The following is a 26790-nucleotide window of genomic DNA, read 5'->3' as shown; positions in this document are numbered from 1 at the left end:
CTGACAATGGATAGTTATGAATTTTCTCAGGGGAGAGATACTGACAGGCTTAAGAATAGGTATTGGCACATGTAATTTTATACTGCTTCCCTGAGTCAAAGGTTCAGTTGCTACTAGCCCTTCATAAGCTGCTAATAGCACCTTTTCAAAAGTCAAGTAATTGTGCTGAGCATTCTGTCATGATTTGGAGCCAAAAGTAACAGGGAGTTCCTTGGAACCGGTAGGCCCTTGTTACCATAGTCCTTACCAATATCCCTTCTCTCCAACCTGGATATGTAGTGAGAGGGGCCACATAGGATGGATGGGTCCCAATGATTCAGTACCTAAACGGGGCCTACAAGAAAGCTGGAGAGGAACTTTTTACAAGGGCATGTAGTGATAGGAAAAAGGGGTAATGGTTTTAAAATAAAAGAGGTTAGATTTAGATTAGATATTAGGAAGACCTTCTTTACCATGAGGATGGTAAGGCACTGGAACAGGTTGCCAGAGCAGTTGTGGATGCACCCTCCCTGGAAGTGTTCAAGGCCAGTTTGGATGGGGCTTTGAGCAACCTGGTCTAGTGGGTTGACCTTGGCTGGACACCAGGTGCCTGCCAAGCCACTCTATCACTCCCTTCATCAGCAGAACGGGGGATAAAAAATAAGATTTAAAAAATACAGCTTGTGAGTCAAGATAAAGGCAGTTTAATGAAGCAATAGCAATAAGTTGCACATGCAGAAGCAAAGGAAAACAAAAGATCTTATTCTCTACTTCCCATCAGCAGGCCATGTTTGGACACTTCCCAAGAAGCTTCAGTACAGGTAGCAGTTGCTCTGGAAGACAAATATCATAAATAACAAATGCTCCACCACCACCTTCCTCTCCCTTTCTCTTGGCTTTTATATCTGAGCAGACATCATATGGTATGGAATGTCTCATTGGTCACTTTGGGTCAGCTGTCCTGACTATGTCCCCTTCCAAGATCTTGCCCATCCCCAGCCTACTGGCCTTTGGGGGGGTGGGGAGGGTGGTGGTGTTGGGGAGACAGCCTTGATGCTGTGTGAGGACTGCTCAGCAGTAGCCAAAACACTGGTGTGTTATCACCACCTTTCTAGCTACCAATACAAAGCACAGCACTGTGAGGGCTGCTACTGGGATCAGCCAGACCCAATACAATCTTGACATACCTTTAGAGCCATGTTTTTACCCAGGCAGCAATGTCCTGCCACAATGCAGCAGCCCAGATGGGTTTACCCCTGTGCTGCCAATTCGTCTTCTTCCACTGTTGTAGCCACCCCCATAGGGCATTAGCCACCATCCAACTAGCCCTAGACATTGCTGAACAAGAAGTGGCCAGTATTCCATCTCTATACTGACTCCTGGATGGTGGCTGCTATGGGGCTCAGCCAGACCCAATACATCTGGTCTAGTGGAAGGTGTCCCTGCCCATGGCTTGTTAGTGGTAAATTCACTAGCATACGTTAAAGGACCTCTTGGAAAGTAAAACCATTTAAGACTGTCTTAATGGCTAAAGCTAAAGATTTCAACATTCCTTCAGCTCCTTTTATTATAGGTCAGAAGTATAAAGGCTCACAAGCTGCCTCCCAGGGATTCATTTCTGTGGGAGGAGGTTGTCTGGCACCCAGGGCAACAGGTGCTGGTCCTTCTAATTCAGCTAAAATTGCATTTTTCAGAAGGCCTGTTTGTAGGCTGGCTGCTGAGTTCCAGGGCCACACAATTTTTCCCCCATGGTTAGTGGGATGGATAGTGTGTCCCCAGTGCAAAGTGCAAATCCATAAGGGACTGGTTGTATCTGGTTTGTGTGGCAAGGTTTTGGTAGCAGGGGGTTACAGGAGTGGCTTCTGTGAGGAGCTGCTAGAAGCTTCCCCAATATCCAATAGAGCCAATGTCAGCCAGCTCCAAGACAGACCCACCACTGGCCAAGGCTGAGCCAATCAGTGACAGTGGTAGCACCTCTGGGATAACATACTTAAGAAGGAGGGGGAATCCCCCCCCCCCCAAAACCTGCACAACACCAGCAGCAGTCAGAAGAGAGAGGAGTGAGAATATGTGAGAGCAACAACTCTGCAGGCAACAAGGTCAGTGAAGAAGGAGGGAGAGGAGGTGCTCCAGGTGCTGGTGCAGAGATTCCCTTTCACCTTGCAGCCTGTGGTGAAGGCCATGGTGAGGCAAGCCGTCCCACTGCAGCCCATGAAGGTCAACAGTGGAGCAGATAACTACCTGCAGCCTGTGGAGGACTCCACACTGGAGCAGGTGGATGTCTTAAGGAGGCTGTGACCCGTGGGAAGCTCATACTGGAGTAGGCTCCTGGCCGGACCTGTGGAGAGAGGAGCCCAGGCTGGACAGCAGGTTTGCTGGCAGGACCTGTGGACCTGTGGAGAGAGGAGCCCACACTGAAACACATTTGCTGTCAAGACTTGTGACCTTGTGGGGGACCCATGCTGAAGCAGTCTGTTCCTGAAGGACTGCACCCCATGGAAGGGATCCATGCTGGAGAAGTTTGTGAAGAACTGCAGCCCATAGGAAGGACTCACATTGGAGAAGTTCACGGAGGACTGTTTCCCATGGGAGAGATACCACACTGGAGCAGGAGAAGAGTGTGAGGAGTCCTCCCCCTGTAGAGGAAGAAGTGGTAGAGACAATATGTAATGAACTGACCGAAATCCCCATTTCCTGTCTCCCTGCGCCACTGAGGGGGAGGAGGTAGAGAAATCGGTAGTGAAGTTGAGCCTGGGAAGAAGGGAGGAGTGGGGGGAAAGGTGTTTTAAGATTTAGTTTTCATTTTCTTGTTATCATACTCTGATTTTGATTGGTAATAAATTAAACTAATTTCCCCAAGTTGATTCTGTTTTGCTTGTGATGGTAATTGCTGAGTGATGTCCCTGCCCTCATCTTGACCCATGAGCCTTTCTTTATATTGTCTCTCCCCTGTCAAGCTGAGGAGGGGGGGTGATAGAGTGGCTTTAGTAGGCACCTGGCATCCAGCCAGGGTCAACCTACCACACTGTTAATATTTGGTCCAGCAGTATCTAACAATGTTCCTGGACCTAATGGCAACGATCCAGCTTCAGCTGGGACAAGGTGGAGTAGGTTGACTCCCACTGTCCAGATCCAATGCTAGCCAGTCCCTGGGTGTTTCCCCTGGGTTAGCTCTGTATCTCTCCTCCAGATCTCTTAACTCTAGGGCAGTAAACCCTCTAGTGGTTGTGGAGGTAGTTGGTAGTCAGGTTTTGTGCCCCTGTGGGTGTGCTCTGTTGTTCAGTCTTGATTACTGGTACCAAGAGGGTCAGAAATCATTTGCATTATCACCTTGCCCTGAGGGGAGGGTATGTGAATCCGCTTGTTTCCAGATATCCTCCCCATCCCAATCTTCATCATACATGGCACAATAGACTTTAACTGGGTCTACTGTAGTAGTTTCCAACCTCCTTCTGTGCTCTTCAGCTTCTGCAATTATCTGGGGCTGAAGTTTTGACTCAGTTTCTTTCATAAACTTTTTTTTCCCCTGGGTATTGTAGACCCTTCCTCCATCAAATAAGTTAAAAACCACTCAGGAATAGTCACAGATCTTTTCCCCCCATGCTTTCAGTTATTGATAATGACTGAAATTAGTCTGTCATAACTTTTTCACATCATTAAACAACAAACATAGCAGGTAAATCCACCCAAAGAGAGGAGACATCCCTGACAAGCACTACACCCATTGCTCTTGCTCTCTTTCATCCTGCCCCTAAATGCTCAGGTACAGCACTTGACCTATTCTTATCTGTTACTGTCCTTTAGCCAAAATTTAGGAAACTAACAATTACCCTTACTTCAAAGTAAGATGTCTGTAATTCCAAGGGGAAGAAAGATAAAAAGCATTGTGACCATTGATACCAATATGTTTATAATTAGATGCACTTCAGAGTCTATGACTTTGACATTAACTTCATCAGCATCAGCTCTGTGACCAAGAGATCATATTTTCAGTTTCATATGCCTCATGCCATATTTATAAATTGGTATGAATGCATCCAACTTATAAAGAAGAGTCAAGCAAAGCCAATTCATTAAAACATTTGTGGAAAAACAAAAGGTAGTGATAATAACAAAAAAGGTTTCACTGCTGAGACCCAAGTATACCAGCCTAGACAAGCAAGTTCTTCCTGGTACTGAAAAGGAAAAAGGCCTAAAAACCTAAAGATCCACCTGAGAAAAGTCTCAGGTAAAAGTTCTGTCCTGCCTTACAAGATTGCTCAACTTGGTTACTGAGGAACCATAGCATGTAGTGCTGAATCGCCCTGTTCTTGCTCACTGTACCCAGGCCTAAGCCATTGTTGGAAATCGCTGTACCAGGTACTAGAAATCATAAATTAGGTAGACACATCAATAGAAGAAAATGGTAACAAGCCAAGATTCATGTACAAGATCCTGGCAGGGTCACTTATAAAAGAAAGTTGAAAAGTGCAACTCTGAGGAAGACCACCTGAGTGAGGCTGAAGGCTGGAACGACCCTCTAAAAATTGATGCCAAGAGAAGACTCTGCCTAAACTCCACCCAGGCCCCGCCTAGACTCTGTCCATCATTAATATGCAATGAGATGTTGTAATTACATGAATAATGTATGAGAAGATGTTGCAATCATGTATGTCAAATGTATAAATTAGCCTGTTTCACACCTGTACTTTGGAGTGAGTTTCTGTGGTGCTAACCACCTCCTCCCCTGCGCAGAAAATAAATACCTTGCTGCTAAAAGTACAGAAAGTCTCTTAGCAGTTTTCTTCATTCTGAGTTTTTTCGGCATCAGTACCAAAATAAGTCTTTGAAAACACTTTGTCCATCTTGACATATCAGATATGGCAATAGTAATCACAAACAAAATTAAAATCAGGAAAGCATCCCACAGTGAGGTCCAACACATGAATGATGACAAACAGACCACCTGTGGATTGCTGTAACTTGTCATCTTTGAGATTCTTTTTTTAATGTCCTGAACTGAAGCTCTGTCACACATATTGGAAAAAATAAGCTTCCTACTGTTAAAGGAAAAATTCACACAGCCGTGGGTACCACTAGGCTTGCTTTAATCACAAATCAGTTAGGCCACCACCTCAGTGAGTGGCAGAGAACAAAGGGATACAGCACAGCTTATATACACTTATCAAATCACTAGTCAATGTCCAAAGTTTTTAGAAGTTTCCTTTGGTCTTGTCAGTTCTGTGAATCCATCACCTGACACTGTCCCAGTTGATTCATCTATTTGATGATTCTATATGAATCTATATGATTCAGTCTCTGCCTCGGTTCCAAGGTCCTCCTTGGATCAAGATCTTCCTTCTGCCTGCTTTAACTCACACAATCCTTCAAGCCCACTTAGTCTTTGAACAAGCAATTCCTATTCATCTATATTAATTTTTCAAAAGATACCTGCGTTTCTGAGAGCACCTGTGTACACAAATTGATCATCTATTGTTTCTCTGTTCTCCTACTGATTAACTTGACTAGGTTTTAGACCAGCCTTGGATTAGGATACAAGGCCTGGTTCTGCCATTTAGCAGCTTCAGCCCTTTAAATTTCTTAATTCAAAATACATTTTCTTTAACACCTACCACCTACAGGTGATGTTTATTCAGATAGTTTTTATTGTATTTAGAAGAATCTCTTGATGGAGTGTAGTATGGCTCAGGAGAAATTTAATTTCTTCCCATCTTTTTAGGAAATCTTCCATTTTCCAGATGCATGTGTTCTCTTAGTCTGTCAGGCTGTCGATAACCTACAAGTCTTCTAAAAGAGGCTCTGGTAAATGATTTGGAGCTTAAAATTAAGGCAACAGTGATCCAAAAGAATGTACCCAGGTTATTTGTATCTTTATTGTCAGCTCTTTAGTGTTCCTATGGGTCATCTGTGTAATGTAAGAGGTTTTAGCATGCTTGATTTATGGCTGCAGGAGTCACAATTCAGACACCTATTTAAAGGTGTGTGGGATTCCAGCTGAGGACAGTATCTCATCTGTCTGTTCTTAAAATATTTGATTGCTTAGTCTGCAGTTTCATGAAATGAGCATGAATCACATTAAAACCATCCTGGAGCTGACTTTTGGTAACCCAGTTTCTACTGGACGTGGTCAGAGACTACAGTCGATACTTGAACAGTAGACATTGTCAGCAATGGCAAACATATTTTATGCTCATATGGGAATTTTTGCACCTCAGTCTTCAATAACTCTTTTCAAGGAATTTATCATAAAAAGAAGTGGTTGCTGTGATTTACTTAGTTGTAGGAGAGATCATGCAGAAGTGTAAGCAGATATTTTTCTTATTTCCTTATTCTGAAGAAGAGGAAACTTCATAATATCCCGGATCAGAGGAAACCAAACACTACATATGTTATCATGGCTTCTGAATACTTGTTTCTATCACTTCAGAGTTATGTTTTTTACTTAGAGGTTGTTTACATCATATTGCTATCCATCTGAGATATAAGTGTACCTGAGATTCACAGCTGAGCCAATCTTACTAACACACAGAACTGCCCTTGGACTCTGAGATCTTAATTAAAATTTTGTCTGTCAATTCAGCTGATCATAACAGGACAATCTTGAGAAGTGTCAACCAGGCTTCTTGGTTAGCCACAATGAATCTTTGTGTTTTTTATAGAAACCAATAGTGATCAAGATAGATGCTATGACAGCAATGAACAGTTAGGACAGATTTCTTTGCCTTTGATCCTTACTGAGTAAGGTAGTGTTGTACTTGGCTGGGTCTATTAGGCCCATATCTCTCGAATACTGATGCTGCTTAAAACTCTTCACAACTCTGACTACTAATGGTCAGATTAGCCCGAGGCTTCTCCATCTAACCCATATCATATTCTTCCAGTATTCAGCCAGTGGCTGCACCTTTAATATGGTCAAGAAAAAGAAGTCAGTCACAACCCTGTCACCATCCAGGACATAATTAATGGATAAATGATCACCTGCTGAATCATAGGCCAAATCTAGGAGAATGATGCTTTAGGTTGTGACTGATTCAGTAGAAAATCTCAGCCTAAGGGAGCACTACTTGCCATTCAGCTTTGATGTGATACAAATTGGCACATACATGAAGAGGAAAAAATGATGCATTCTACAGTAACGATTCTTCTGGACTATGCATACAGTGTAGAGCCCCTGATTCTTCTCACTTTTCAGAATACATAGTTACAGCAAATTTCATATTGCAAGGATTGATTTAGCAAAATGAACACCTTTTTGCAGGTAGATTAGACAAGATTACAAGGAAGCACAGACCACATCTGCCCTCACAAACTCAACTCTGCAAAATATTACGATTGATAATAACTTACTGTCATCACTTCCTAGTGAATTAACTCAATTGTTCTGGGTAGTTTTTCAACTTTTGATGGTGGCATTAAAATTAAATGTTGTATTTGTCTGCATTTTGCCGCAGGTAAAAGAATTGGGATTTTGAAAGACCGGCATAAAAATTTCTGGATATAAAGTCTTGGCAGAAATATAGATGAGCTTTTTGCTTCTGTTTTTGAGAGAGAACAGGTGATGCTAATGAATACTGCTATGGCTAGTTGCAGACATATAACCTTAGAAAAATAAATGTAGCTTGAAGCCAAATGCATCACTGTGAATTTTGTTTTAGAGGGTCATCAAGGACAACTCAACTCAAAAGGGGTGCATTTTTCTGATTGAAAGTACACTTTGATATGCATTCTCTCTCTGAAATACAATGTGCCAGGCACAATAGTTTCTGCTTCTCTCATTAGCCCTTGAGATGATGGCAAGTGGTTGGTATTAGGCTGAACGCATGGCCCAGGGTAATTTCTAGATATGTTTTTAGATCTCTTCCTGCAAGGGAAGATGAGATTTGTAAGCAATCTGAATTCCAGCTATTTACAAGGAATTGTCAGTGAAAAAGACTGGATCTCTATAGCACCATTACCTTCAAGCACCACTAGAATCTTTTGGTTCAGGGGACTAAAAATGAAGCCCTTATGCATGCACATCACAAGCTTTTCTCCCTATAAGCACAGATAAAGCACAGAACATATAGCACACATAAATGGAAGGTTTTAATGTATTATTTTTTTCCCACTGTATGGTCAAGCAAAGTATTTTAGCAAGCGTATTTTTGTAATTTATAACATCATTTTATATTTAATTTTAAAATATTGTTATTCTCTCCCCAAACACTGCTGGGATATTTCTAAATATGACAGGTTTTTATCCTCAAGTCTTTACTAACCAGATCAAGATATATATTGGGGAAAAAAACCCACACTTTCAAGCATGTCTATCCAAATGTATAGGTAACAAGAATCTTATCTTACAGCAATGCACCGCCCACCAAAGACTTGTAGCTATCTTTTCTATATTTATTTCAGTTAATAGCAAGATTCCTGGAATCAATCCCAAAAATCTCTTAATATATCTAGCAATGTTAAATTCAAGTTTAATATAAATATTTATTTAAACAAAAAAGCATCTTTGCCAATCCTATCAGTTGTTGACTGACATACTAAATGATTCAATGTCCTAAAGTCAAGAGTGCTTAATGTGTTATCTAACTACTTCTGTGTTCAGCAAAGACTAACAAACTGGTTAAGACATTGAGTAATATACTCTGCACTCAATAAACGTGTGATCCTGTCCAGAGCCTGAGACACAGTTGCCCAAATGAGTTATACATACTATCACAATTCACAGTAGAATTCCTGTCTCTGCTACAAAGACTTCTACTTGCAGCAAAGAAAAATTTATGCTAAGAATCTGCATACTACTTTACATGCAAGTTTCTTTTCTAAATAGTTGCAGATCATCAAAACCCTATATAATTTGTACTGATGAAAAAAATTAAAAGTAATAAAATAAGCTTACTATTAAATAAAAATAAAAAAATGAGGTTTAATCTGAAAAATTAATTTATATAATAAAGCAAAACAGGTAAGTCAAACTGTATTGGTAATTCTGTCAGAAATTCTAATCACAGATGGTCAAGAATTTTTAAACTGGAGCCAAAGCATTTCCTGTTTTGACAAAATTACTATTTGAAACATTTTCTCAGCTCCAACAGTGGGTGTAGGCAAGAAAATGTAGTTGTCTGGAACAGGGAATAAATAACTTGTTCTGAGCAAACAGCTGGGTTTTGCAGAGCCCATATATCTTTGCTTTGCTTGATTTAGAGCAGGGAGCTGAATCCATGTGAGGGCCCTAACCAGACAGTGATAAGCTGTCTTTCTTTTTAGCTTCATAAGTATTTAATCAGTTATACACAGTGGAGCAGCTCCAGCCACGGAAAGGCCAGTCTTCCACACCAGAATAGTCCCCAGCTTAGCCATCATACAGCAATGTGAGCATTCCTGGGTCTGATTCAGGCAGAATTTTATTTGAAGGCAGGTCTTTCAAATCCCATGAGGATACCATGAGCATGAGGCAATTTGCTATGATATGTGTCTCTGTTCAAAAGGTTATTTTTAGTCCTGATGTAGAATGGGGAAAAACCTCTCTCTTTACAATCTGTCCTTTCAAAAGGATAGACTCTTCCTGTTCTCCATACCACTGCAATTGCAGAAAAGGTTGAGCGGAACCTGTCACAATGTCCACCCATGGAGACAGATGATGCAGCTAAGGTACACCTGGCTGCATCTGCTGCAGAGCTTGCTCTGTGACTGGTTTATTTATGTGGTTTATTCATCTTATAAATTAACTTGCTGCAGAAGCAGGAACTTTGGAATAGTAATAAAAAGTACTCATTCATACTCAACATTACAAATATCTGTTTTAATTAAGTAGACATATCCAGAAATATACACCATAGCAGTAATTACCCATGCGCGTATATGATGAAGAGGAAACGAGGACCTCGCTCCCTGTGTGTCACACGGCAGTGAGCAGCGCTGCGCCGCCCAGGGCACTCTTCCGCGCTCCTTCCCCGCTCGTCGACACCGGATGGCGCTCTCGGTATGAGCAATTAAACCGGGGGTGGGAAGCAGGTTGACAACGTAGTTTGAGAATAAAGCCTATCTCTCTCTGAATGCCTGTATTCCTAAGGAGCACTGGTTTTACAGTTCCGGTTTTCAATACGCTGCTACTCTCCGAACCACTGTAACATTTGCCCAAAGACTGTAAAAGGATCTCACAAATAAGTGTTTATTGTATTTAGTAGGAAGTTTCAGTATGACTGATGACAAATGCGACTACCTTTTTAAGGGGTTGTGCTTATTTTGTCATAACTACTGTTAAAAGAAATTGCACATACTTATATGTAGAAATCTAATTCCACTATAGCAGTACTTCATATTAAATAATGTGTGCAGCATTTATTTGAAATGGTGAATGCCAGCCACAGGTCTGACTTCATCTCACATGGCACGCAGCAAGCCCTAAGCGACTATTACTATGAGGACTGTTGACTCTGCAGGCTGATCCTGTTCTTTCAATCCTCGGAGAAATCCCAGAGTAGCTGTACTCTTTGACTTTTCACTGTAAATCATCTCCCAGCTCAGCCAACTATTATAGATTCACCAGAAGAATGACACCTACTACCTCCAGCTCAGGAGGAAAACATACACATGCCACTTGGGAAATACTGTTAGCAGAAGCTTGAAACCATAGAACCTAGATTCAGGAAGGATTTTTTTTCTCTTTTTTTTTTTTTGGCAGTTACAAGAGCAAGTCTCAGATGCCACCCTCTCCCTCCCCCATAAGCTTCTATCCCCGCACCACCATTAGGTTCACTGAACACAAACGATCCGCAGATCGACAAGCTACCCAGTACCATTTGCACCTTTGTCCTGCGTCCAACGGATTCGCCAGATTGGGCTGGCGATCCCACGACACGACGACCGCATTCGGTTCGCCTTGCTCCCCCCACCCCCACCCCACCCAGCGCCACCAGGTTCCTCGCTGCAAATGAAAGTGCTACGTGTGGCCACCGTGTGGTGTGTGGGGGCGGGGGCAGGGCCAGGCCCTGGCCTCGCCGCGGTGGTTACTCATTCGCTGCGCAGGCTTCAGAAACCGCCTCCCCAGCACCGGACGCTCGCCTCCTCTCTTCTGGAAATTATAGGATTTTATTATTTTTCTTTTAATAAAGCTCTTTATGGAACACAAGCCGGGCCGTCGGCGGGGAAGGGGCCGCCCCAGCCCGCTGCCCACCGGCAGCGCCTGCCTGGCGCCAACCGACTGCACACCGGAGCTGTAGCAACTGTGGCACAGCCACCCCAGCACCTCCCTGCCGGTGAAACTAGGCTCCTCGCTGGCGACACTGCCCACGGCACCGGGCATGAGTCACGCCGGGGACACTGCCCCCACTCCCTCCGCCGCGAGGTGCACGAAACTTCCCCTCCGCTGTTTTTCGTTACCCCAACTGTACCCCTGCCCACCCGCCACGTGACGCGGCGCGCATGCGCGGCCACGCCGCCGGTCCAGGGCACATCTGCAGACTGACGTCAATATGCTCTGCGCCGTTCCCCGGGTGAGGCTGCCAAGGTTTTTTGCTGCTGCATTCGGCTTGGCCGGGGGCCGGCAGGGAGAGGAGGTATGGGGCTACTTCAGCCAAGCTTTCCTGAGTCCTTCCTGCTCTGCCTGTCTTCTCCCCTCCCCCCTCCTCCCAACTGAGATGGTATTCATATGGTATTTTGCACAGAGGAGGCTGCTCGAGAGAAGGGCACCCACCCCAATATAAGCCTGGTTTTCCTTCTTTCTCCTCTTTTTGTTGGAAAGACAAAATGCGCAGGGTGATAGGTTGGGTGAATTGACAGTATCCTTCCTCCTGCCAAGCTAGACCGTTTTCTAAAAACCCCTTTTAGGAAGGCTAGAGATCTTTATTCTGTTGGAGAATGTAACCCTGATGGTTGCTTGCAGAGAGGAATACGGGAAGCGTCCTGTGCAATCTCTATTGTTTGAAACTTTATATCAGAGATTGAAGATGAAAACGGTAAGGAAGATTTCACACTATTCAATGAAACTTTTGCTTTTTTTGTGTCCTGAATAATTGTGCGTGCAGGGCTTTGGGGGGCAGGGAGAAGTTTATGTTGTATTAGGCGAGGTGGATTTGGAGTAATTTCAGATAGAAAACTTTTGAGGATGGGGGAAGGGGGCGTGAGGATTCTCAACCGAAAATAGTGATCTCTGAAATACGGTCTCGAATAGTGAAAATTTTCTTAGATTTTTTTTTTTGTACTTTAATACTAAATCGTTGGTAGAGGGAGAAAAGGAAAGCCAAAGCAACCCTAACGACAACCCACAGCTAATCCAGTTTGATTTAAAAGCCCAGCGTTTTGTCGTGCCGCGTCCGGCGCCTGCTTTAACGGTCAGAGAAGTGCATATTTTGTACCGGAGCTCGCAGGGTCGGCGTGGCCGCGGTCCCGCAGCCCGATGCTGGCGGGGATGTCGGGCTCTCACCGGGCTCATCAAGAAGATTGAAGCATGTGGTTTTTATTAACATCGAGCCGCTTAGGATTTGCCAGACTCTTAACCTCGCGGAGCCGTATTAGTGTGTGTGTGTGTCTCTGTAGAGGCCCAGGGTTCAAAGGGCTTTGTTTGGTAGGGGGAGGTAAGTGGGCTTCCGCTCCTTGATGATGTGTCTGTACAATGGGGGGGAGGGGAGACAGAGATTGACTCTTGGTTTTGTTTGGGCCAAACGCCAAGTGTCTGGGTCACACGCATTTTATCTAAATAGATTCAGCGCTGCTGTCTGGAAACGGACTGCTGAAAGTTAACTTTAGGATCAACTCCACCACAGCAACCAGACTCTTCCCTTCAGTCTCTCTAGGGAGGAGGGTGTGGTTTGCTTTTTTTTTTCTTCCCCCTTCCCTTCTGAATTTTCTTTGAGGGATGTGTATCTGGTGACCTCCAACTTCAATACTAGTATTTCCCACTAAGTTTGTTTTTTAAAAAAAACTTGTGTGTGCAGACGATTGTTTGTGTGAATATAATATGCATGTGTATACCTGTTGGGCTGTACGTGTAGACATTTTTCTAGCTTGTTTTGGGTTTTTTTGTTTGCTTTTTCGCCTCTCTTCCCCCTCTTCCCCCCCCCCCCCCCCCTTCGAAATACAATGACAGCTGATCCCTTGGCAAGGGCATAGGACAGGCATAGATGGGAAAGGCTGTTCAACCAACAGCAGCCCTGACCCCGCCGGGGGGCTGCTGACTGCGCCGTACATCGGGGCACACACACCAGCCTATGTATTATTCACACCTTGGTTTCTGATTAATACTCGGGGAGGAAAGATTCGTCCTTTCCCTTTGTACGGTCCCCGCAGCCGTCCCCCCCCTGCTTTCCCCAGCCTCCTCCCCGTCACCCCCCGGGCCCCGTTTCTTTTCACCAAGCCCTTCCAAGCGCGGTCTTTGCATCGCTATTTATACCTGGGAAGCTCTTACGAACACGACTAATCCCCGGCTTTTGAAGCCCTATAACGCTTTTCATGGCCAGTCCTGATATTTGTAATTAAATTTGTGTGATTGATGCCCGCCCTCCCTATTTCCTTAGCAAGCACTCGTACTGCCGGTGCTTGACACGGTGTTCTCTGCCGCCTGCCCTGACTGAGGAGGGCAGGAAGGGGTGAAGTCTGTGCCCTCCACCCCCCCTCCCCCACGGGCCGAGCCGAGCCATGCTGTTGAGGTGGGTTGTGGTAACACCCCCACCCCGGTGAGCGGTGGAGTAGTTTCTCGCTCGAAGTGTTTGTCGGTTCTGTCCCAAAGCGTAACTCCCGGTAGGTCTGTGTAATCCGGTGCTGCTGTTCCGTGGTGTTTCGGCACCTCGGCTGCTACCACAAGACCTCGTCATCGCCAAGCGCGCGAGAGCCTGGTGGTTCTGTGGTGGATGCCCCTGGTGTGGATACCCCAGTACCCTGGGGGTGGTGCAACCGTGGCTGTCCCTAGGTGCGGGAATGGGGAGTAGTCTTCCTGTATGTGTTTATGGCCTTTTTTCCTTTCATTGAATTTTGGTGGGTAGGAAGCTCATGGCACCAGTGACAGGACTGCCACGCTGTCATCAGTGCCTCTGCAGAAATGCTAGTGCCACGCACCCGCTTTGTCGTTGGCATCCTGGATTTTGAAAAACGTCTTGTACTCGACAAAGATTTTATAATTAGTCAGGAACTGTAGTTTTCAGTAAATGTTCAGAAAATGGAACCATACCTGCCCTTACTGTGGGTGAGCATGTAGTTCAGCCATGAGTCAGAGGAAATGCTTTTTATTGTAAGCTTAGTGTTGACAAAATGCCTCATCTTCACCACAGTCAAAAGTGGAATGCTGAATATGTGCTATCTAGGCAGACAGAAAGAAGGAGGATATAGACAGTCGATACTTTGAGGTTTCCTACCTAACTTCATACTGGAAGTACTATATCTGGAGTTACCAGAGTGCTTTATCCTTCATGTCCATTACTACTCCTTAATTCAGAGCATTAATACTGCTATGTGTGGTCTATTTGTGTTAGTGGTTGAGCTGGATATAGTACTTCTGGAAGGGAGGCCAAAAATTCTTCCGAAACTTTCAGCAAGCTTAATGTGAAATATTTTTATTGTGTGAAACTAAAAATGAGGAAGGTTGTTTTGAACAGACTCCTGAAAAGATACTTAGATGCAGGTGACTTGGATCTTGTTGACCAAGGCTTAACATGGGCCGGTGGTATCTAAATAATGGACACTAAGTTTACTTTAAGTATTTTGAGTTACATAGCACCTTAGGTGCTGTAGTTGCAGGAGATCTTAATGTTAGGGTAATTTATGATCAGCCTAACAGGCTGAACATGAGCTCCATTATGATTTTTTTTTTTGGCCGAGTAAAAGCTGTGAGGCAGTGTTTATCTCTATAAACGGCAACAATGAGCCATTACTGGACTACTGTGTCCAGTTCTGGTGTCTGTGCATGTAAAGGGATGCTGACAATTTGGAAAGGGTTCAGAGAAAAGCTGCAGAAATAATTAGACATCTGGAAACTGGTTTTTATGGAGTGAGGTAAACCAAATAGGTTGAGCTGTTTATCAGGAAATGTCGAGATACTTGTATCAGATTATAACTATCCATGCAAGGAGAGGAAAGGAGATTGTTAGCAGACAGGGTAAAGCAAGATTCAGTGACTGGAATTTGAAACTGGATGTTCTCACATTGGAAATAAGGCACATTCTTTAGTATATGAATGTAGCTGAAGAGTATGGAATTGATTATGTCTCTTCAAAACTTGTAGAAGTCTAAAAGCTGTAACTAAATGTTAGGTAGGAAATAAAGGTTTGACATGGAAGGCCAGACCAGAGATTTTATTAATATCCTTTGAGGCCTTGCCACATGTGAATGGCATCACTAAATCCTTATGCTTCCTCAGGAAAAAAAATTAAACTATTAAGTCCAAGCTATGCTTGCAAAGTATCTTTTATTCTCTACAAACCCAATTAAATCCTGTGTGCTGTCTTGAAAGATATTTAAAAAGTAGGTATTGGAATGATCAGATTAATCTCATTTACGTGGTAATAATTGGATGCATTTCAAATTGGTTAAGAAGTTTCCTAATATTCACTGTGATGTTAGTAAATAGGCTTCGCATGACGTTGATTTCTTCTTGAGATGACATGCTATGATTCTTTAACCTTTACAAACAATCTGCTGGCTGCAAGGGTATTACCTGTCTTGAATGAATGTTGTAAATCACTCCCAGAATCTTAAAAAGGCAAATTTATCTGGTGCATGTATAAATGACTGAGTATGCTTTTGGAAATTTGTTTTTAAAGAGTTTTCCCTTCTCAGGTGTTCTGTTTCTCAGTTTGCCTCTGCAGAATTTGCTCCGTGCACAGGTGTGCTGAGAGTGCTTAAGAGGACTGATTAGTACCAGCTGACACAATACATGGTTCTGTATCCCATGATACTGGACTGTTAGTTGGCTGCATGGACCTTTCATTTAATCCCTGGCCACAGCTAAAGCTGCTTTTTAGTATTACTGCAATAGTGTTTTAAATGCAATAAAAAAAAAAATGTGTGGAGAAAATAACATGTTATTTGCCTCAATCCTGTGACCTGCAAAATGCGAATGAAAATATATTCTATTACATCAAATAGTAGTTAATATGGATACAACAAATACTTGAAAACTTAGAATGTCTATGATGAATAGTTTCAAATACAGAAATTTTTTTTTTGGTAAATAACAAAATACGTGCTGCGGAAAGATCAGATAACTGTACTTTGGATTCTTTCCTAGGTTCTTCCTTTGTCTATCAGTGTATTGGGTCTAGTTATTTACTGCTGAAATCAATGAGTGCATAGCATTGATTATAGCTGGAACAAATCTGAACAGTATTTGAGCAACAAGAAACCTTAATTTTATGAATTCTTATTCCCATTTAATGTAAAGCAGATATGTGCATCTTAAGTTGTATGGAACTAGTAGTTCAAGGTTAATGGGAATTCATGGGTTTTGTAAGGTTGTGACCTTGGACCATGAAAATGATAACGATTGAATATTATTTCAAAATGTTATATTTCTTAGTTTGCTATGATGGCTTAGTGTTTTGCAGTATAGATCTGTTTTAATAGAAATAATTTCCTTGACTCATTTATTTATTTATTTATTTTTCAGGAAAAGAAATGGAGCAAGTTCAGTTAACTGTCCAGTCTAATGTCTTACTTACAAATACTTATTTTGAATTGAGAAAATGACTGCAAATATAGAAGAAAATACAGGTTGTTGGAAAAGAATACCTGTCAAAAAGTAAAACATCCAGTAGTTAATTTGGAAGTAGTATAAAATACATATAACTGTTATGGTGTGATTCTGGAGTGGAGCTAACTCTATAGCACGCAGGTAGCCCTCCAAGGAGTGTATGGGGGAAAGCAGCTTTCTGTTTTCCTAAATTATGGAATTTTTTTGGAAGATGTGGACATGGATTTTGAGCCTAGTCATGGTTTCATCGGGATTTCACAGTGACAACAGCCTTTCATATAGTTCTCAAGGTAGGGGTCAAACCTCTAGCTGAAAAGAAGCATAGATTTTTGCATTGCATTTGGGTAATATTTTCTAAACCACATTTATATAATTCATAAGTTCATATGGACTCCGCTCTTAGTTTTATCATGATTCATTGTCATGGAAGTTTAAATACAGCAAATCTGATTAACTTGTTGTTTTAATTTGGTTTTGTCTCCTTTTAACTGTAGGAAAGACTTGCAAATTAAACCTAGTAAAATGTTGTATTTGATAATACTTTAGAGACTTGCTGTAACATCATTAACGTGTTTTTAAACTAGGAAGGATCTAATCTTACTTTGATACTTTAATGTTTATAGGTTTTTAATGAAATGAAGAGCAGTTGTGTTTTTACAATATTGTACTTTTTATTACTATTGTTTTTAATTTTGCAGGTGGATCTAATAACTTTTGTCTTTGAATGATATCACTGGGAAGAATATGTCCTCCTTAGGTAGAATTTAGCCCCAAATGTTTACATGCTTTGGGTAAATAGGAAAAAGATATGTAATAAAAACCTTTTGTATTTGCAGTGATATCAGGTTAATAGGAAACTGAATATGTATTCTTGAGTTAGAAAGAAAGAAAATAATGGTTTATTTAGTAAAACTCTCAATCTTGCATTTATCTGAAAATTACTTACTCATTAGGGTGATGAGATTTAGCCAAATATGGTTTATATTTATACTACTACTTGTTGTTTCCTGTTATATTTTCTTCTCTTCTATGCCCGCTCCCTGGATTGTCTTACCTTGTGATTACAAAGAGGAATTCCTGTCTTACCTTGAACACTACCAGCTAACAATCCCAATAAGGGTTGATCAAAATGGAGCCTTCCTCAGCTTTACTGTGAAAAATGCTAAACCTTCAAGGAGGAGGAGAAGTACAGACCCTTATGACCAAGAACTGGCAGCATCTAAATTATTTTTTAAACTTTCTGCCTATGGCAAGCACTTTCATTTAAACCTGACTCTCAATACAGATTTGGTGTCTAGACATTTTACAGTAGAATACTGGGGGAAAGATGGACCTCAGTGGAAGCACGATTTTTTAGACCACTGTCATTACACAGGATATTTGCAAGACCAACACAGTACAACTAAAGTGGCCTTAAGCAACTGCAATGGTCTGGTAAGTGCACATTGCATGTTCTAGTATAATAGTGTGCTTGTCTCTTTTTAAATTACAGAAGAACTACTTAATTGGCATATTTTTCAGTTCTTTGAGTCCCTGTTAGAAGCGAGTAGATGGGAAGGTGCAAAAAAACCCTAAAACCTGGCCTGGGTCCTGGGGAAAAGTTTTTCAAGATAAATCGTAAGTACGAAGACCCAATTTTGTAGTCCTTTAGCAGGCAACATTTTCAGTGTTTACATTGTCTGCACTAGGGCTGCAAGATTAGGTCTGTGCTGAGATCATTTCAGGTTCTAAAAATGTTACAAACTCAAGGAGGCAGAGAAAAACAGGGGGTCCTTTAGGATGCTAAATCTCTACAGAGAGACATTTATTGAACTGAACATCTGCTTGCTGTTTTTGAGAATTTGGGTTTAGAAACCTTAAGTAACAGAGAAGAGAAATTGCTTGGTGTAGAAATCATCATTGCCATAAATTCAAAGAGTGAAGAAGAGAGTAGATCCTTTGCAAGTACCAGCATCAGAAAGCAATTTACCTTTTTTAGAGATATTTTGTTTACAAACCATAAACAGTTGTGTTTAAAAGTAGGATTAGAAATTCTTATCTCTTTTATTGTTTATCTGATGATCACATGACAGTAGTACTTGCATGGGAAAAAGCTGCATTTATTCCCAACAGAAATTAGAAAACAAATGCAAAAAATTAAACCCCAAAATATTGAGTAATGTAATACTAAAATAGAAAGGCATGACTAGAAGATACTAAATAAAGAGCCTAGTAATCTCTCTAGTAAAAAATATATATATTGTAGTTATTCATTCTGGTTTTAATTATAGTAGAACACTGGTCAATCTTCTTGTTAAGAGTAGACAGATCTAACTAATTGCTAAAGGGAAAAAAAAGATTACACATACTTGCTAAACTAATTCCTATTTATCCTTGGAAGTGTTATTGAATAATGCATCTTGGGATGTTATTTATGAACAAGAACCTGCTGCTTCAGACCTAGATAGGATGCATTATACCCAGCTATTTGTGATGTCCTTGTTACATTCTAGGTTAACATTTTGGAGTACTCTTAAGAATTTAGTGGGAATTTCCAGGGCTAGGTGACACTCTTGAAGAAATGTAGTTAAAATGGTGTTCCATTGAGTGTAATATAGCAGTTTGGTTAATGCAGACTTGCAGATGATAGGTCTGAATGTAGTACAATTTTCAGTTTGATTTTGCAGTTCCTATGTAATAATATTTTTTGTCACAGTTACTTAAGTCTCTTAATATACTAGATCATTTTGCTTTAGAGATCTTTTCAGCTAAAAATACTATGGAGAGCAAATCCCTGCTTTCAGGATTCTCTTCTTTAAAAGAGGCTGCATATTTCTGTCTCCAGAGTTTCTGCCAGTTGAGGCACAGACTGGTTGGCCCCCTTGGATCTTGCAGTCTGTGCCACAGTGCTCCTATTTTGGTTCTTCTCTAACCTTGGCCAGGGAGTGAGCCAAGAAGGCCTGCTCTTGCCTTAGCCAACCCTTGCTTTCCTTTCATGTTAGGAAAACAAGAGTGGGATGAAGTAGGAAAAGAATAATCCATGTTTTCCTATCAGCTTTCTGCATCTTTTGCTCCTCGTGGCACTTCTTTTCTTCAAAGAATTTAGTAGCATGGTAGATGTTGCTTCTAAATGAAGCCCTCTTGAGGCAAAGCAGAATCCTGTTTGTTTGTGGGTTTTGGGTTGTGGTGGGTTTTTGGTTTTTTTTTGTTTGTTTCTGTATTTCAGGCCCTGAGGTGACTTTTAGCAGTCCTATTGCTGCATGTTTTCTCTCTGCCCTCACTCAGCCTATCTGTTTTACTGGAGTGAAGCTGTCACTCTGTGGTTCAAGGTGTCAGTACGTTAACTTGGTCTGTAAGTTAACTTTAATGTGGAGTGCTTCCCAGTTAAATAGTCATCTTTGCTTTTAGCTGTTGTCAGCTCTTCCATATTTCTTCCAGGTATTCCTGGTCTAGATTAAGGCAACCTCAGTTCTCTGGGCACACCATGACTGACACTCTGAGTTGTTGGTTATGCCTCTTACTTGAGACTGCAAGCGTCAGGTGTCCACTGCAACTCCTAGAAAGGCTGTTACAAGTATGTGATGCTTCAGTCATGCTCTGGAAGCAGCAGCAGGGGTGACACAAGGCTCTTTCTCAGAGAGGCAAGGATTCTGCAAAGGGGTGCAGTGGTAGACTGTACTCAATATCATCCTCTACTGTACAGAAATTCTTCTGTCATACAGTGTTGGCAGGGCCTTCCAGAGCACTGAGTGTAGGAGATACCACTCCGTTCAGATAAATCTGTCATGGTTATTTTTAAATGGTGATTCTTACTGACCAATATTTTGGCAGTTGAATCAAGGACTATGCAGAATAGGACTGTCTTAACATCTGTTGCAGAGCCAGTCGTTTTAAGCTGTCAGTAACTCTAAAACAAGTAGTAGCCCAGGGGTCCTCAAACTACTGCATGCGGGCTGGATACGGCCCCCCAGGGTCCTCAATCCGGCCCCCAGTATTAACAGACCCCCCCCCGCCCCCCCCCCCCCCCCCCCCCAGGGGTTGGGGGGGAAACCAAGCAGCCGAAGATGACTACCTGCCACTTCATCCGCGCCCTGGTCCCCTGTTTAAAAAGTTTGAGGACCCCTCTAGTAGCCTTTAGCATGAGTATTGCTTACAAGCAACAAGCATTCCATTTATACCAGTTGTCCTGTTACTTTGCTATTGCCAAATTTCTTCCCCTTAATGAATATTTTGAGTTATTATATTTAGTTATTCAGTGTGGGCAGGTGAGGCCATTGTTTAATTAACATAAGTTGTATGACTTTGAAGAATACTTGTAGTATCTGAGATGAGTTCTAGCGCAAGGGTTTTCTCTCAGTTTTGTTATAAGAAGTGACCAACAGTCCGTTTCCCTGTCACTATTTCCTGTTTCAGCCTCTCCCTCCATATTTCTCATTACCAAGTGCCCCAGAATTACAGGCTGCTACTTACTGAAGCTTCATTCTAGCAGTTTCCATCTGCTGGGCCCTGATTATGCTATATAAACTGTCTGAAGTTATGAGGAAAGCTCTATAATCTGTAATTCAATTTGCTTCTCCCATCTGAAGTAGGGTAAGGCCCCAGCTAGACAGCCTGACACAAAGATTCCTTTTTACAAATTCAGGGGAACTCTATGTGGATTCACAGATGTGTCTGAGCATGTCAAAATGCTGGATTTATATGCATTATTTATATTATATATATATATGTTAGCAGGAGTTGACAGTCTGTAGTGGGATTGGATAACACAGGACTGCAAACAATCTGTTTTAGATAATAATCTTGGGAATGTTACTTGTAATAACCTACTTGGAGAATTCAGCTTGTTTCTTAAATTCATGGTGTTTTGTCAAAATCTTTTGTTGGTCATTCTTACATCTTAATGATATTTCTTATGCTTTGGAACAGAAGTTTAATGTACAAACTGTTTAAGTTCAATTACAATAGCAAAACTAAAAAAAAAACTAATTCCTTTTAATGCTTCAATAAGACATTATTTCAGTCTTTTGCAACTGAAACTGTTGTGCTCAAATAATAAGTAAGCCAAAAGTGTTTTCTAGAAAGTCAGTTTGGATATAATAGTGTAATTGCCACTGTTAATCAGGCATTGCTGAATGCATATACAATGGAAGCATCTCTAGCCACATGAATTTTCTAAATTCCTGATTAGAATAAATGGTGGTTGTCACCGAAATGGGTATTTCTTATGTACAGAATTTGGAGTGCTTCTTAAAAATCATTCATTTATATTCAACAAGACCGCTTGCATCAGTTAAATATTGGCAGAACAGTTTTGTTTGCAAGCAAAATAATATATGTTAGGTTTAAAATGCTATATATATATATGCAGGGCTTATGTGAAGGGCATATGCAGGGAAAGTTGAATTTCCAGTGTTCATCAAATCATTTGGCTAGCTGCAGCAGCTGACCACATGCATATTCTGACTACTTGGTGACAGGTGAGTTAAATTTATTTGCAGTTCCTCAAATGTTATTAAAACCTTCTTTTTTTTTTTTTTTTTTTTTTCTTAAACCACCATAGTGTCTGGGAAGATGAGATTATATATTGACTAGGTATAGGAGAGTATCACCAATTTTTCCTAACTTTTTTTACTGTTGCTGGTACCTAAAGGAACTGTGATGATAGTTTGCAGATATTCATAATAGTTTTTGATTATTTTATACACAACTTGTTTAGAGTATTAATGCTACAATTTAGAGCTTGACAATTGTGATGAAAGGGTTGAATGTTTATGGGTAAGAATCGGGAGGAAAGGCCAAAAAGGCAGACCACCCAACCAGAATGAAGAGGCAGATGAAATATTATATAAGCATCTGGGAGAAGTCTCACAATTGCTAGCCCTTGTTCTCGTGGGGGACTTCAACCTACCCGATGTCTGCTTGAAATAAAATACAGCAGAGAGGAAATAGTCTAAGAGGTTCCTGGAGTGTGTGGAAGAGAACTGCCTGACACAGTTGGCAAGTGAACCAGTTAGGGAAGATGCCTCACTGGACCTGTTGTTTGCAAACAGAGAAGGACTTGTGGGTGATGTGATGGTTGGAGGCAGTCTTGGGCACGGCAATCATGAAACGATAGATTTCTATTCTCAGAGAAGGGAGGAGGGATGTTAGCAGTACTGCTGCCTTGGACTTCTGGAGGGCAAATTTTGGCCTGTTTAGGGGCCTGGTTGACAGTGTCCCTTGGGAGACAGTCCTGAAGGGCCGAGGGAGGGGTCCAGAAAGGGTGGACATTTTTCAAGAAGGAAGTCTTAAAGGCACAGGCTGTCCCCATGTGCCAAAAGATGAGCCAGTAGGGAAGGCCACTGGCCTGTATGAACAGAGAGCTTGAGCTGGAATCCAGGAGAAAAAAAAACAACCAACCAAAAAAAAAACCCAAAACCAAAAGAGAGTTTATGACCTTTGGGAGAAGGGGCAGGCAACAGATGTTGTGAGGTTATACAGGGAGAAAATTAGAAGGGCCAAAGCCCAGCTAGAACTTAATTTGGCCACTGCCGTAAAAGACAATAAAAAATATTTCTGGAAGTACACTGACAAAAAAAGGAGGGCCAAGGAGAATCTGCATCCTTTATGAGATGTGAGGGGGAAACATAGTGACAAAGGATGAGGAAAAGGTTGAGGTACTTAATGCTTTCTTTGCTTCTGTCTTTAATAGTAAGGACCATTTACCCTCAGGGTAACCAGCCTGCTGAGCTGGAAGACAGGGAGCAGAATGAAGCCCCCATAATCCGAGGGGGAATGGTTAGTGACCTGCTACGCCTCTTAGACATGCACAAGTCTAATGGGACCAGATGAGATCCTCCCAAGGGTACTGAGGGAGCTAGTGGAGGAGCATGCCAAGCCACTCTTCATCATTTATCAACAGTCCTGGCAAACTGGGGAGGTCCCAGAAGAATGGAGGTTAGCCAGTGTGATGCCCATGTACAAGAAGGGCCAGAAGGAGGATCCTGGAAACTACAGGACTGTCAGTCTGACCTCTGTGCTGGGGAAGGTTATGGAGCAGATCAAGTGCCATCACATAGCATGTGCAGGACAACTGGGGGATCAGGCCCAGCCAGTGTGGTTTTATGAAAGGCAAGTCCTGCTTGACTAACCTGATCTCCTTTTATGACAAGGTGATGCACCTAGTGGATGAGGGAAAGGCGGTGGATGTTGTCTTCCTGGACCTTAGTAAAGCCTTTGACGCTGTCTCCCAGAGCATTCTCCTGGAGAAACTGGCTGCTCATGGCTTGGAAGGGAAGGCTCTTTGTTGGGTAAAAAGCTGGCTGGATTGCTGATCCCAAAGAGTTGTGGTGAATGGAGTTACATCCAGGTAGCAACCAGTCCCAAGTGGTGTTCCCCAGGGCTCAGTATTGGGGCCAGTCCTGTTTAATATCTTTATCAACAATTTGGAAAAGGGGATCAAGTGCATCCTCAGTAAGTTTGCAGACGACACCAAGTTGAGTGGGTGTGTTGATCTGCTTAAGGGTAGGAAGGCTCTGCAGAGGGATCTGGACAGGCTGGATTGATGGACCAAGGCCAATTGTATGAGGATCAACAAGGCTTAAGTGCCAGGTCCTGCACTTGGGTCACAACAGCCCCATGCGATGCTACAGGCTAGTGGAAGAGTGGCTGGAAAGCTGCCTGTCAGAAAAGGACCCTGGGGGTGCTGGTTGACAGCCAGCTGAACATGAGCCAGCAGTGTGCCCAGGTGGCCAAGGCAGCCATCAGCATCCTAGCTTGTATCCAAATAGTGTGGCCAGCAGGACTAGGGAAGTGATTGTCCCTTTTTACTCAGTACTTGTGAGGCTGCACCTCGAATACTGTGTTCAGTTTTGGGCCCCTCACTACAAGACAGACATTGAGGTGTTGGAGCATGTCCAAAGAAGAACAACGAAGCTGGTGGAGGGTCTAGAGAACAAGTTTTATGAGGAGTGGCTGAGGGAACTGGGGTTGTTTAGCCTGGAGAAAAGGAGGCTGAGGGGAGACTTTATCACTCTTTACAACTACTTGAAAAGAGGTTCTAGGTATGTGGGGGTGTATTTGTTTTCCCAAGTAAAAAGTAATAGGATGAGAGGAAATGGCCTTAAGTTGTGCCAGGGGAGGTTTGGATTGGATATTAGGAGAAGTTTCTTTACTGAAAGGGTGGTGAAGCATTGGAACAGGCTGCCCAGGGAGGTGGCAGAATTGCCATCCCTGGAGTTGTTTACAAGATGTGTAGATGTGGTGCTTGGGGACATGGTTTAGTGATGGACTTGGCAGTGCTAGGTTAACAGTTGGACTTGATCTTAAGGGTTTTTTCCAACTTTAAATGATTCTGCTGAAATCTTTTTATTCCCAGACTCAAGAACCACAGGCAGTTGATGTAGAAAGCAGCAGCAGGAGAGCTTTGGCCATGAGTACAATGATAAGCCCTGATTTCAGAAACTTTTTTGGGATATTTAGAGGAAATATGGAGCAAGTGGTCTTATGGCTAATCACAGAGGTCTCATTGGAGGTGAAAAAAAACAAACCAAACCCCAAACATAAACCTTTAAAGAAAGGCTTATGCATAGTACTTGCTTTACATATCAAAGTTGTGGTAGAAATTTATGATTCACCCAATGGGTATGTGATTGCAAAAGTTTCTGCTTCCAGTCTCCTACCTCATCAGTAGGTCTTTTTCCTGGTGTAGAAAGCTTATACATTCAGAACATTCAGTCTGTCTTGGCTTCTTCCACAATATTTTTGTAGCTGAAAGGATACCCAAACTGGATTATCTGCTAAAATTCAGTTTTAATTGCTGAAAGTTCAGGAGATTGCATAGTTGGCCTGAAATCTTCCCTTTCTTCCCTAAACCACTTCATGTTTGGAAGAAGCTGAGTTCACAAATATGAAAGTTATGAGAACAGAATATTTACTGTTCTGCACTGCATTATGAAGAAAAAAAATACATTCATTTGTTATGGAGAATGAGGTATGGTACATGGTCTGCAACAACTTGGGTTTGCAAAAGGTTTGTGGTGAGACCTTTTAAGGAGTAAATGCTTTGTAGAGAGTGTAGCCTATGTTAACATTAATAATTTGATTTTTAATAACTAGCTATAGTTTTGGAATTAAGCATCTGGATGTAAAATGCTAATGGTTTCCCTGAATATATTTTCTAGAATTAATCCTTCATGTGGTTTTTCTTTGATGCAGTATGTGTCATTAAGCATCTACTGGTATGGCATCATAGAGGGATATTGGACTCGCCCTTTGAGCAAAGCCATTTTGGCTTGGTGTCACTTTTAACAGATAGGAATCACGTAGTTTTGGAACATCTCTGTGAATGGATTTTGTCATATATCAAGAATGTATCTACTTTCTTACCACATCTACCAAAAATGATAGGAAAGAACTCCAGAAATAAGACAATGATATTTTAATTCTTTTCTCATTGTGTCGCTTTTAGCCGCTTACTCCTGCTCCCAGTAAAGTCAGTGGAGGAGGGCTGGCTCGTGCATTGTTTTCTGTGTTGGCTTATAGCTGTGGATTTTTTTCATAGAAATAAATTAAAATCAAATGTTATTTAAAATTAAGCTTTTTAATAGGAGTTTTATACTGTGTTTTGCAAGTTTTTATTTTCTTTTCTCCTTTAAGCATGGAGTCATTGCTACAGAAGATGAAGAGTATTTTATTGAGCCTTTAAGGAATATAACAACAAATTCTAGTAATTTTGAGAATGGTCATCCTCATGTTATATACAAAAAGTCTACCATGCACCAGCAACATCTCTATGATTATGGTCACTGTGGAGTCTCAGGTGAGTGAATACGAGTGCCATTCTTTGTAAAAAAATTATAACTTACAACTTATTTTAAAATATTTTGCTTGGTTCACGTGTAAGGTACAGTGGAGAATGTAGCAGTAGGAATCCTACTTTTGGGCAGTGCAGTGACTATTGTTGAATAGTAGTTTTTGCTTTTCTTTCAGATTAAGAGTGTAGTGTCTTTTGAAAATTTAAGATACTGGGAGTAAATCTTGTTTTATTTCTGTGCTGTGTACAGTGGTGGCGATGAGCACAGGCTTCCTCAAAATGTGCTATAAATGTAATTCATTCCCCGACTGGAAAGTGTGATTGAGTGACTTACTAAACATTGAGCTGTAATACTTAAGTGTTCAAT

General features: G+C 41.8%; 1 protein-coding gene and 1 long non-coding RNA gene across 6 annotated transcripts in view; one reads left to right on the top strand and one right to left on the bottom strand.

Annotated features, from left to right (window-relative positions):
• Nucleotides 1-660: 660 nt before the first annotated feature.
• On the bottom strand, nucleotides 661-10852 carry LOC130141997 (uncharacterized). Its single transcript, XR_008819242.1, has 2 exons — nucleotides 10779-10852; nucleotides 661-2615 (listed from the first exon to the last, which is right to left on the bottom strand). It is a non-coding gene; the product is annotated as an uncharacterized LOC130141997 (long non-coding RNA).
• Nucleotides 10853-11434: 582 nt separating this feature from the next.
• LOC130141961 (A disintegrin and metalloproteinase with thrombospondin motifs 6-like) overlaps nucleotides 11435-26790 on the top strand; it is a 158458-nt gene continuing 143102 nt past the window's right edge. For 2 of the 5 annotated variants that reach the window (XR_008819232.1, XM_056323299.1), the window contains exons 1-4: nucleotides 11479-11927; nucleotides 16568-16941; nucleotides 17721-18085; nucleotides 26267-26429. Coding sequence is in view for 4 of the 5 variants with exons in the window: in XM_056323299.1 (XP_056179274.1) it covers nucleotides 16845-16941; nucleotides 17721-18085; nucleotides 26267-26429 (625 nt within the window). In the remaining variant the exon portion in view is untranslated. The other 3 variants (XM_056323298.1, XM_056323295.1, XM_056323297.1) reach the window with 2 other exon arrangements.

This window comes from Falco biarmicus, chromosome W (assembly GCF_023638135.1).
Source record: "Falco biarmicus isolate bFalBia1 chromosome W, bFalBia1.pri, whole genome shotgun sequence".
Lineage (NCBI taxonomy): Eukaryota > Metazoa > Chordata > Aves > Falconiformes > Falconidae > Falco > Falco biarmicus.
Note: the sequence above shows the minus strand (reverse complement) of the source record. Positions and strands in the feature narration are given on the sequence as shown.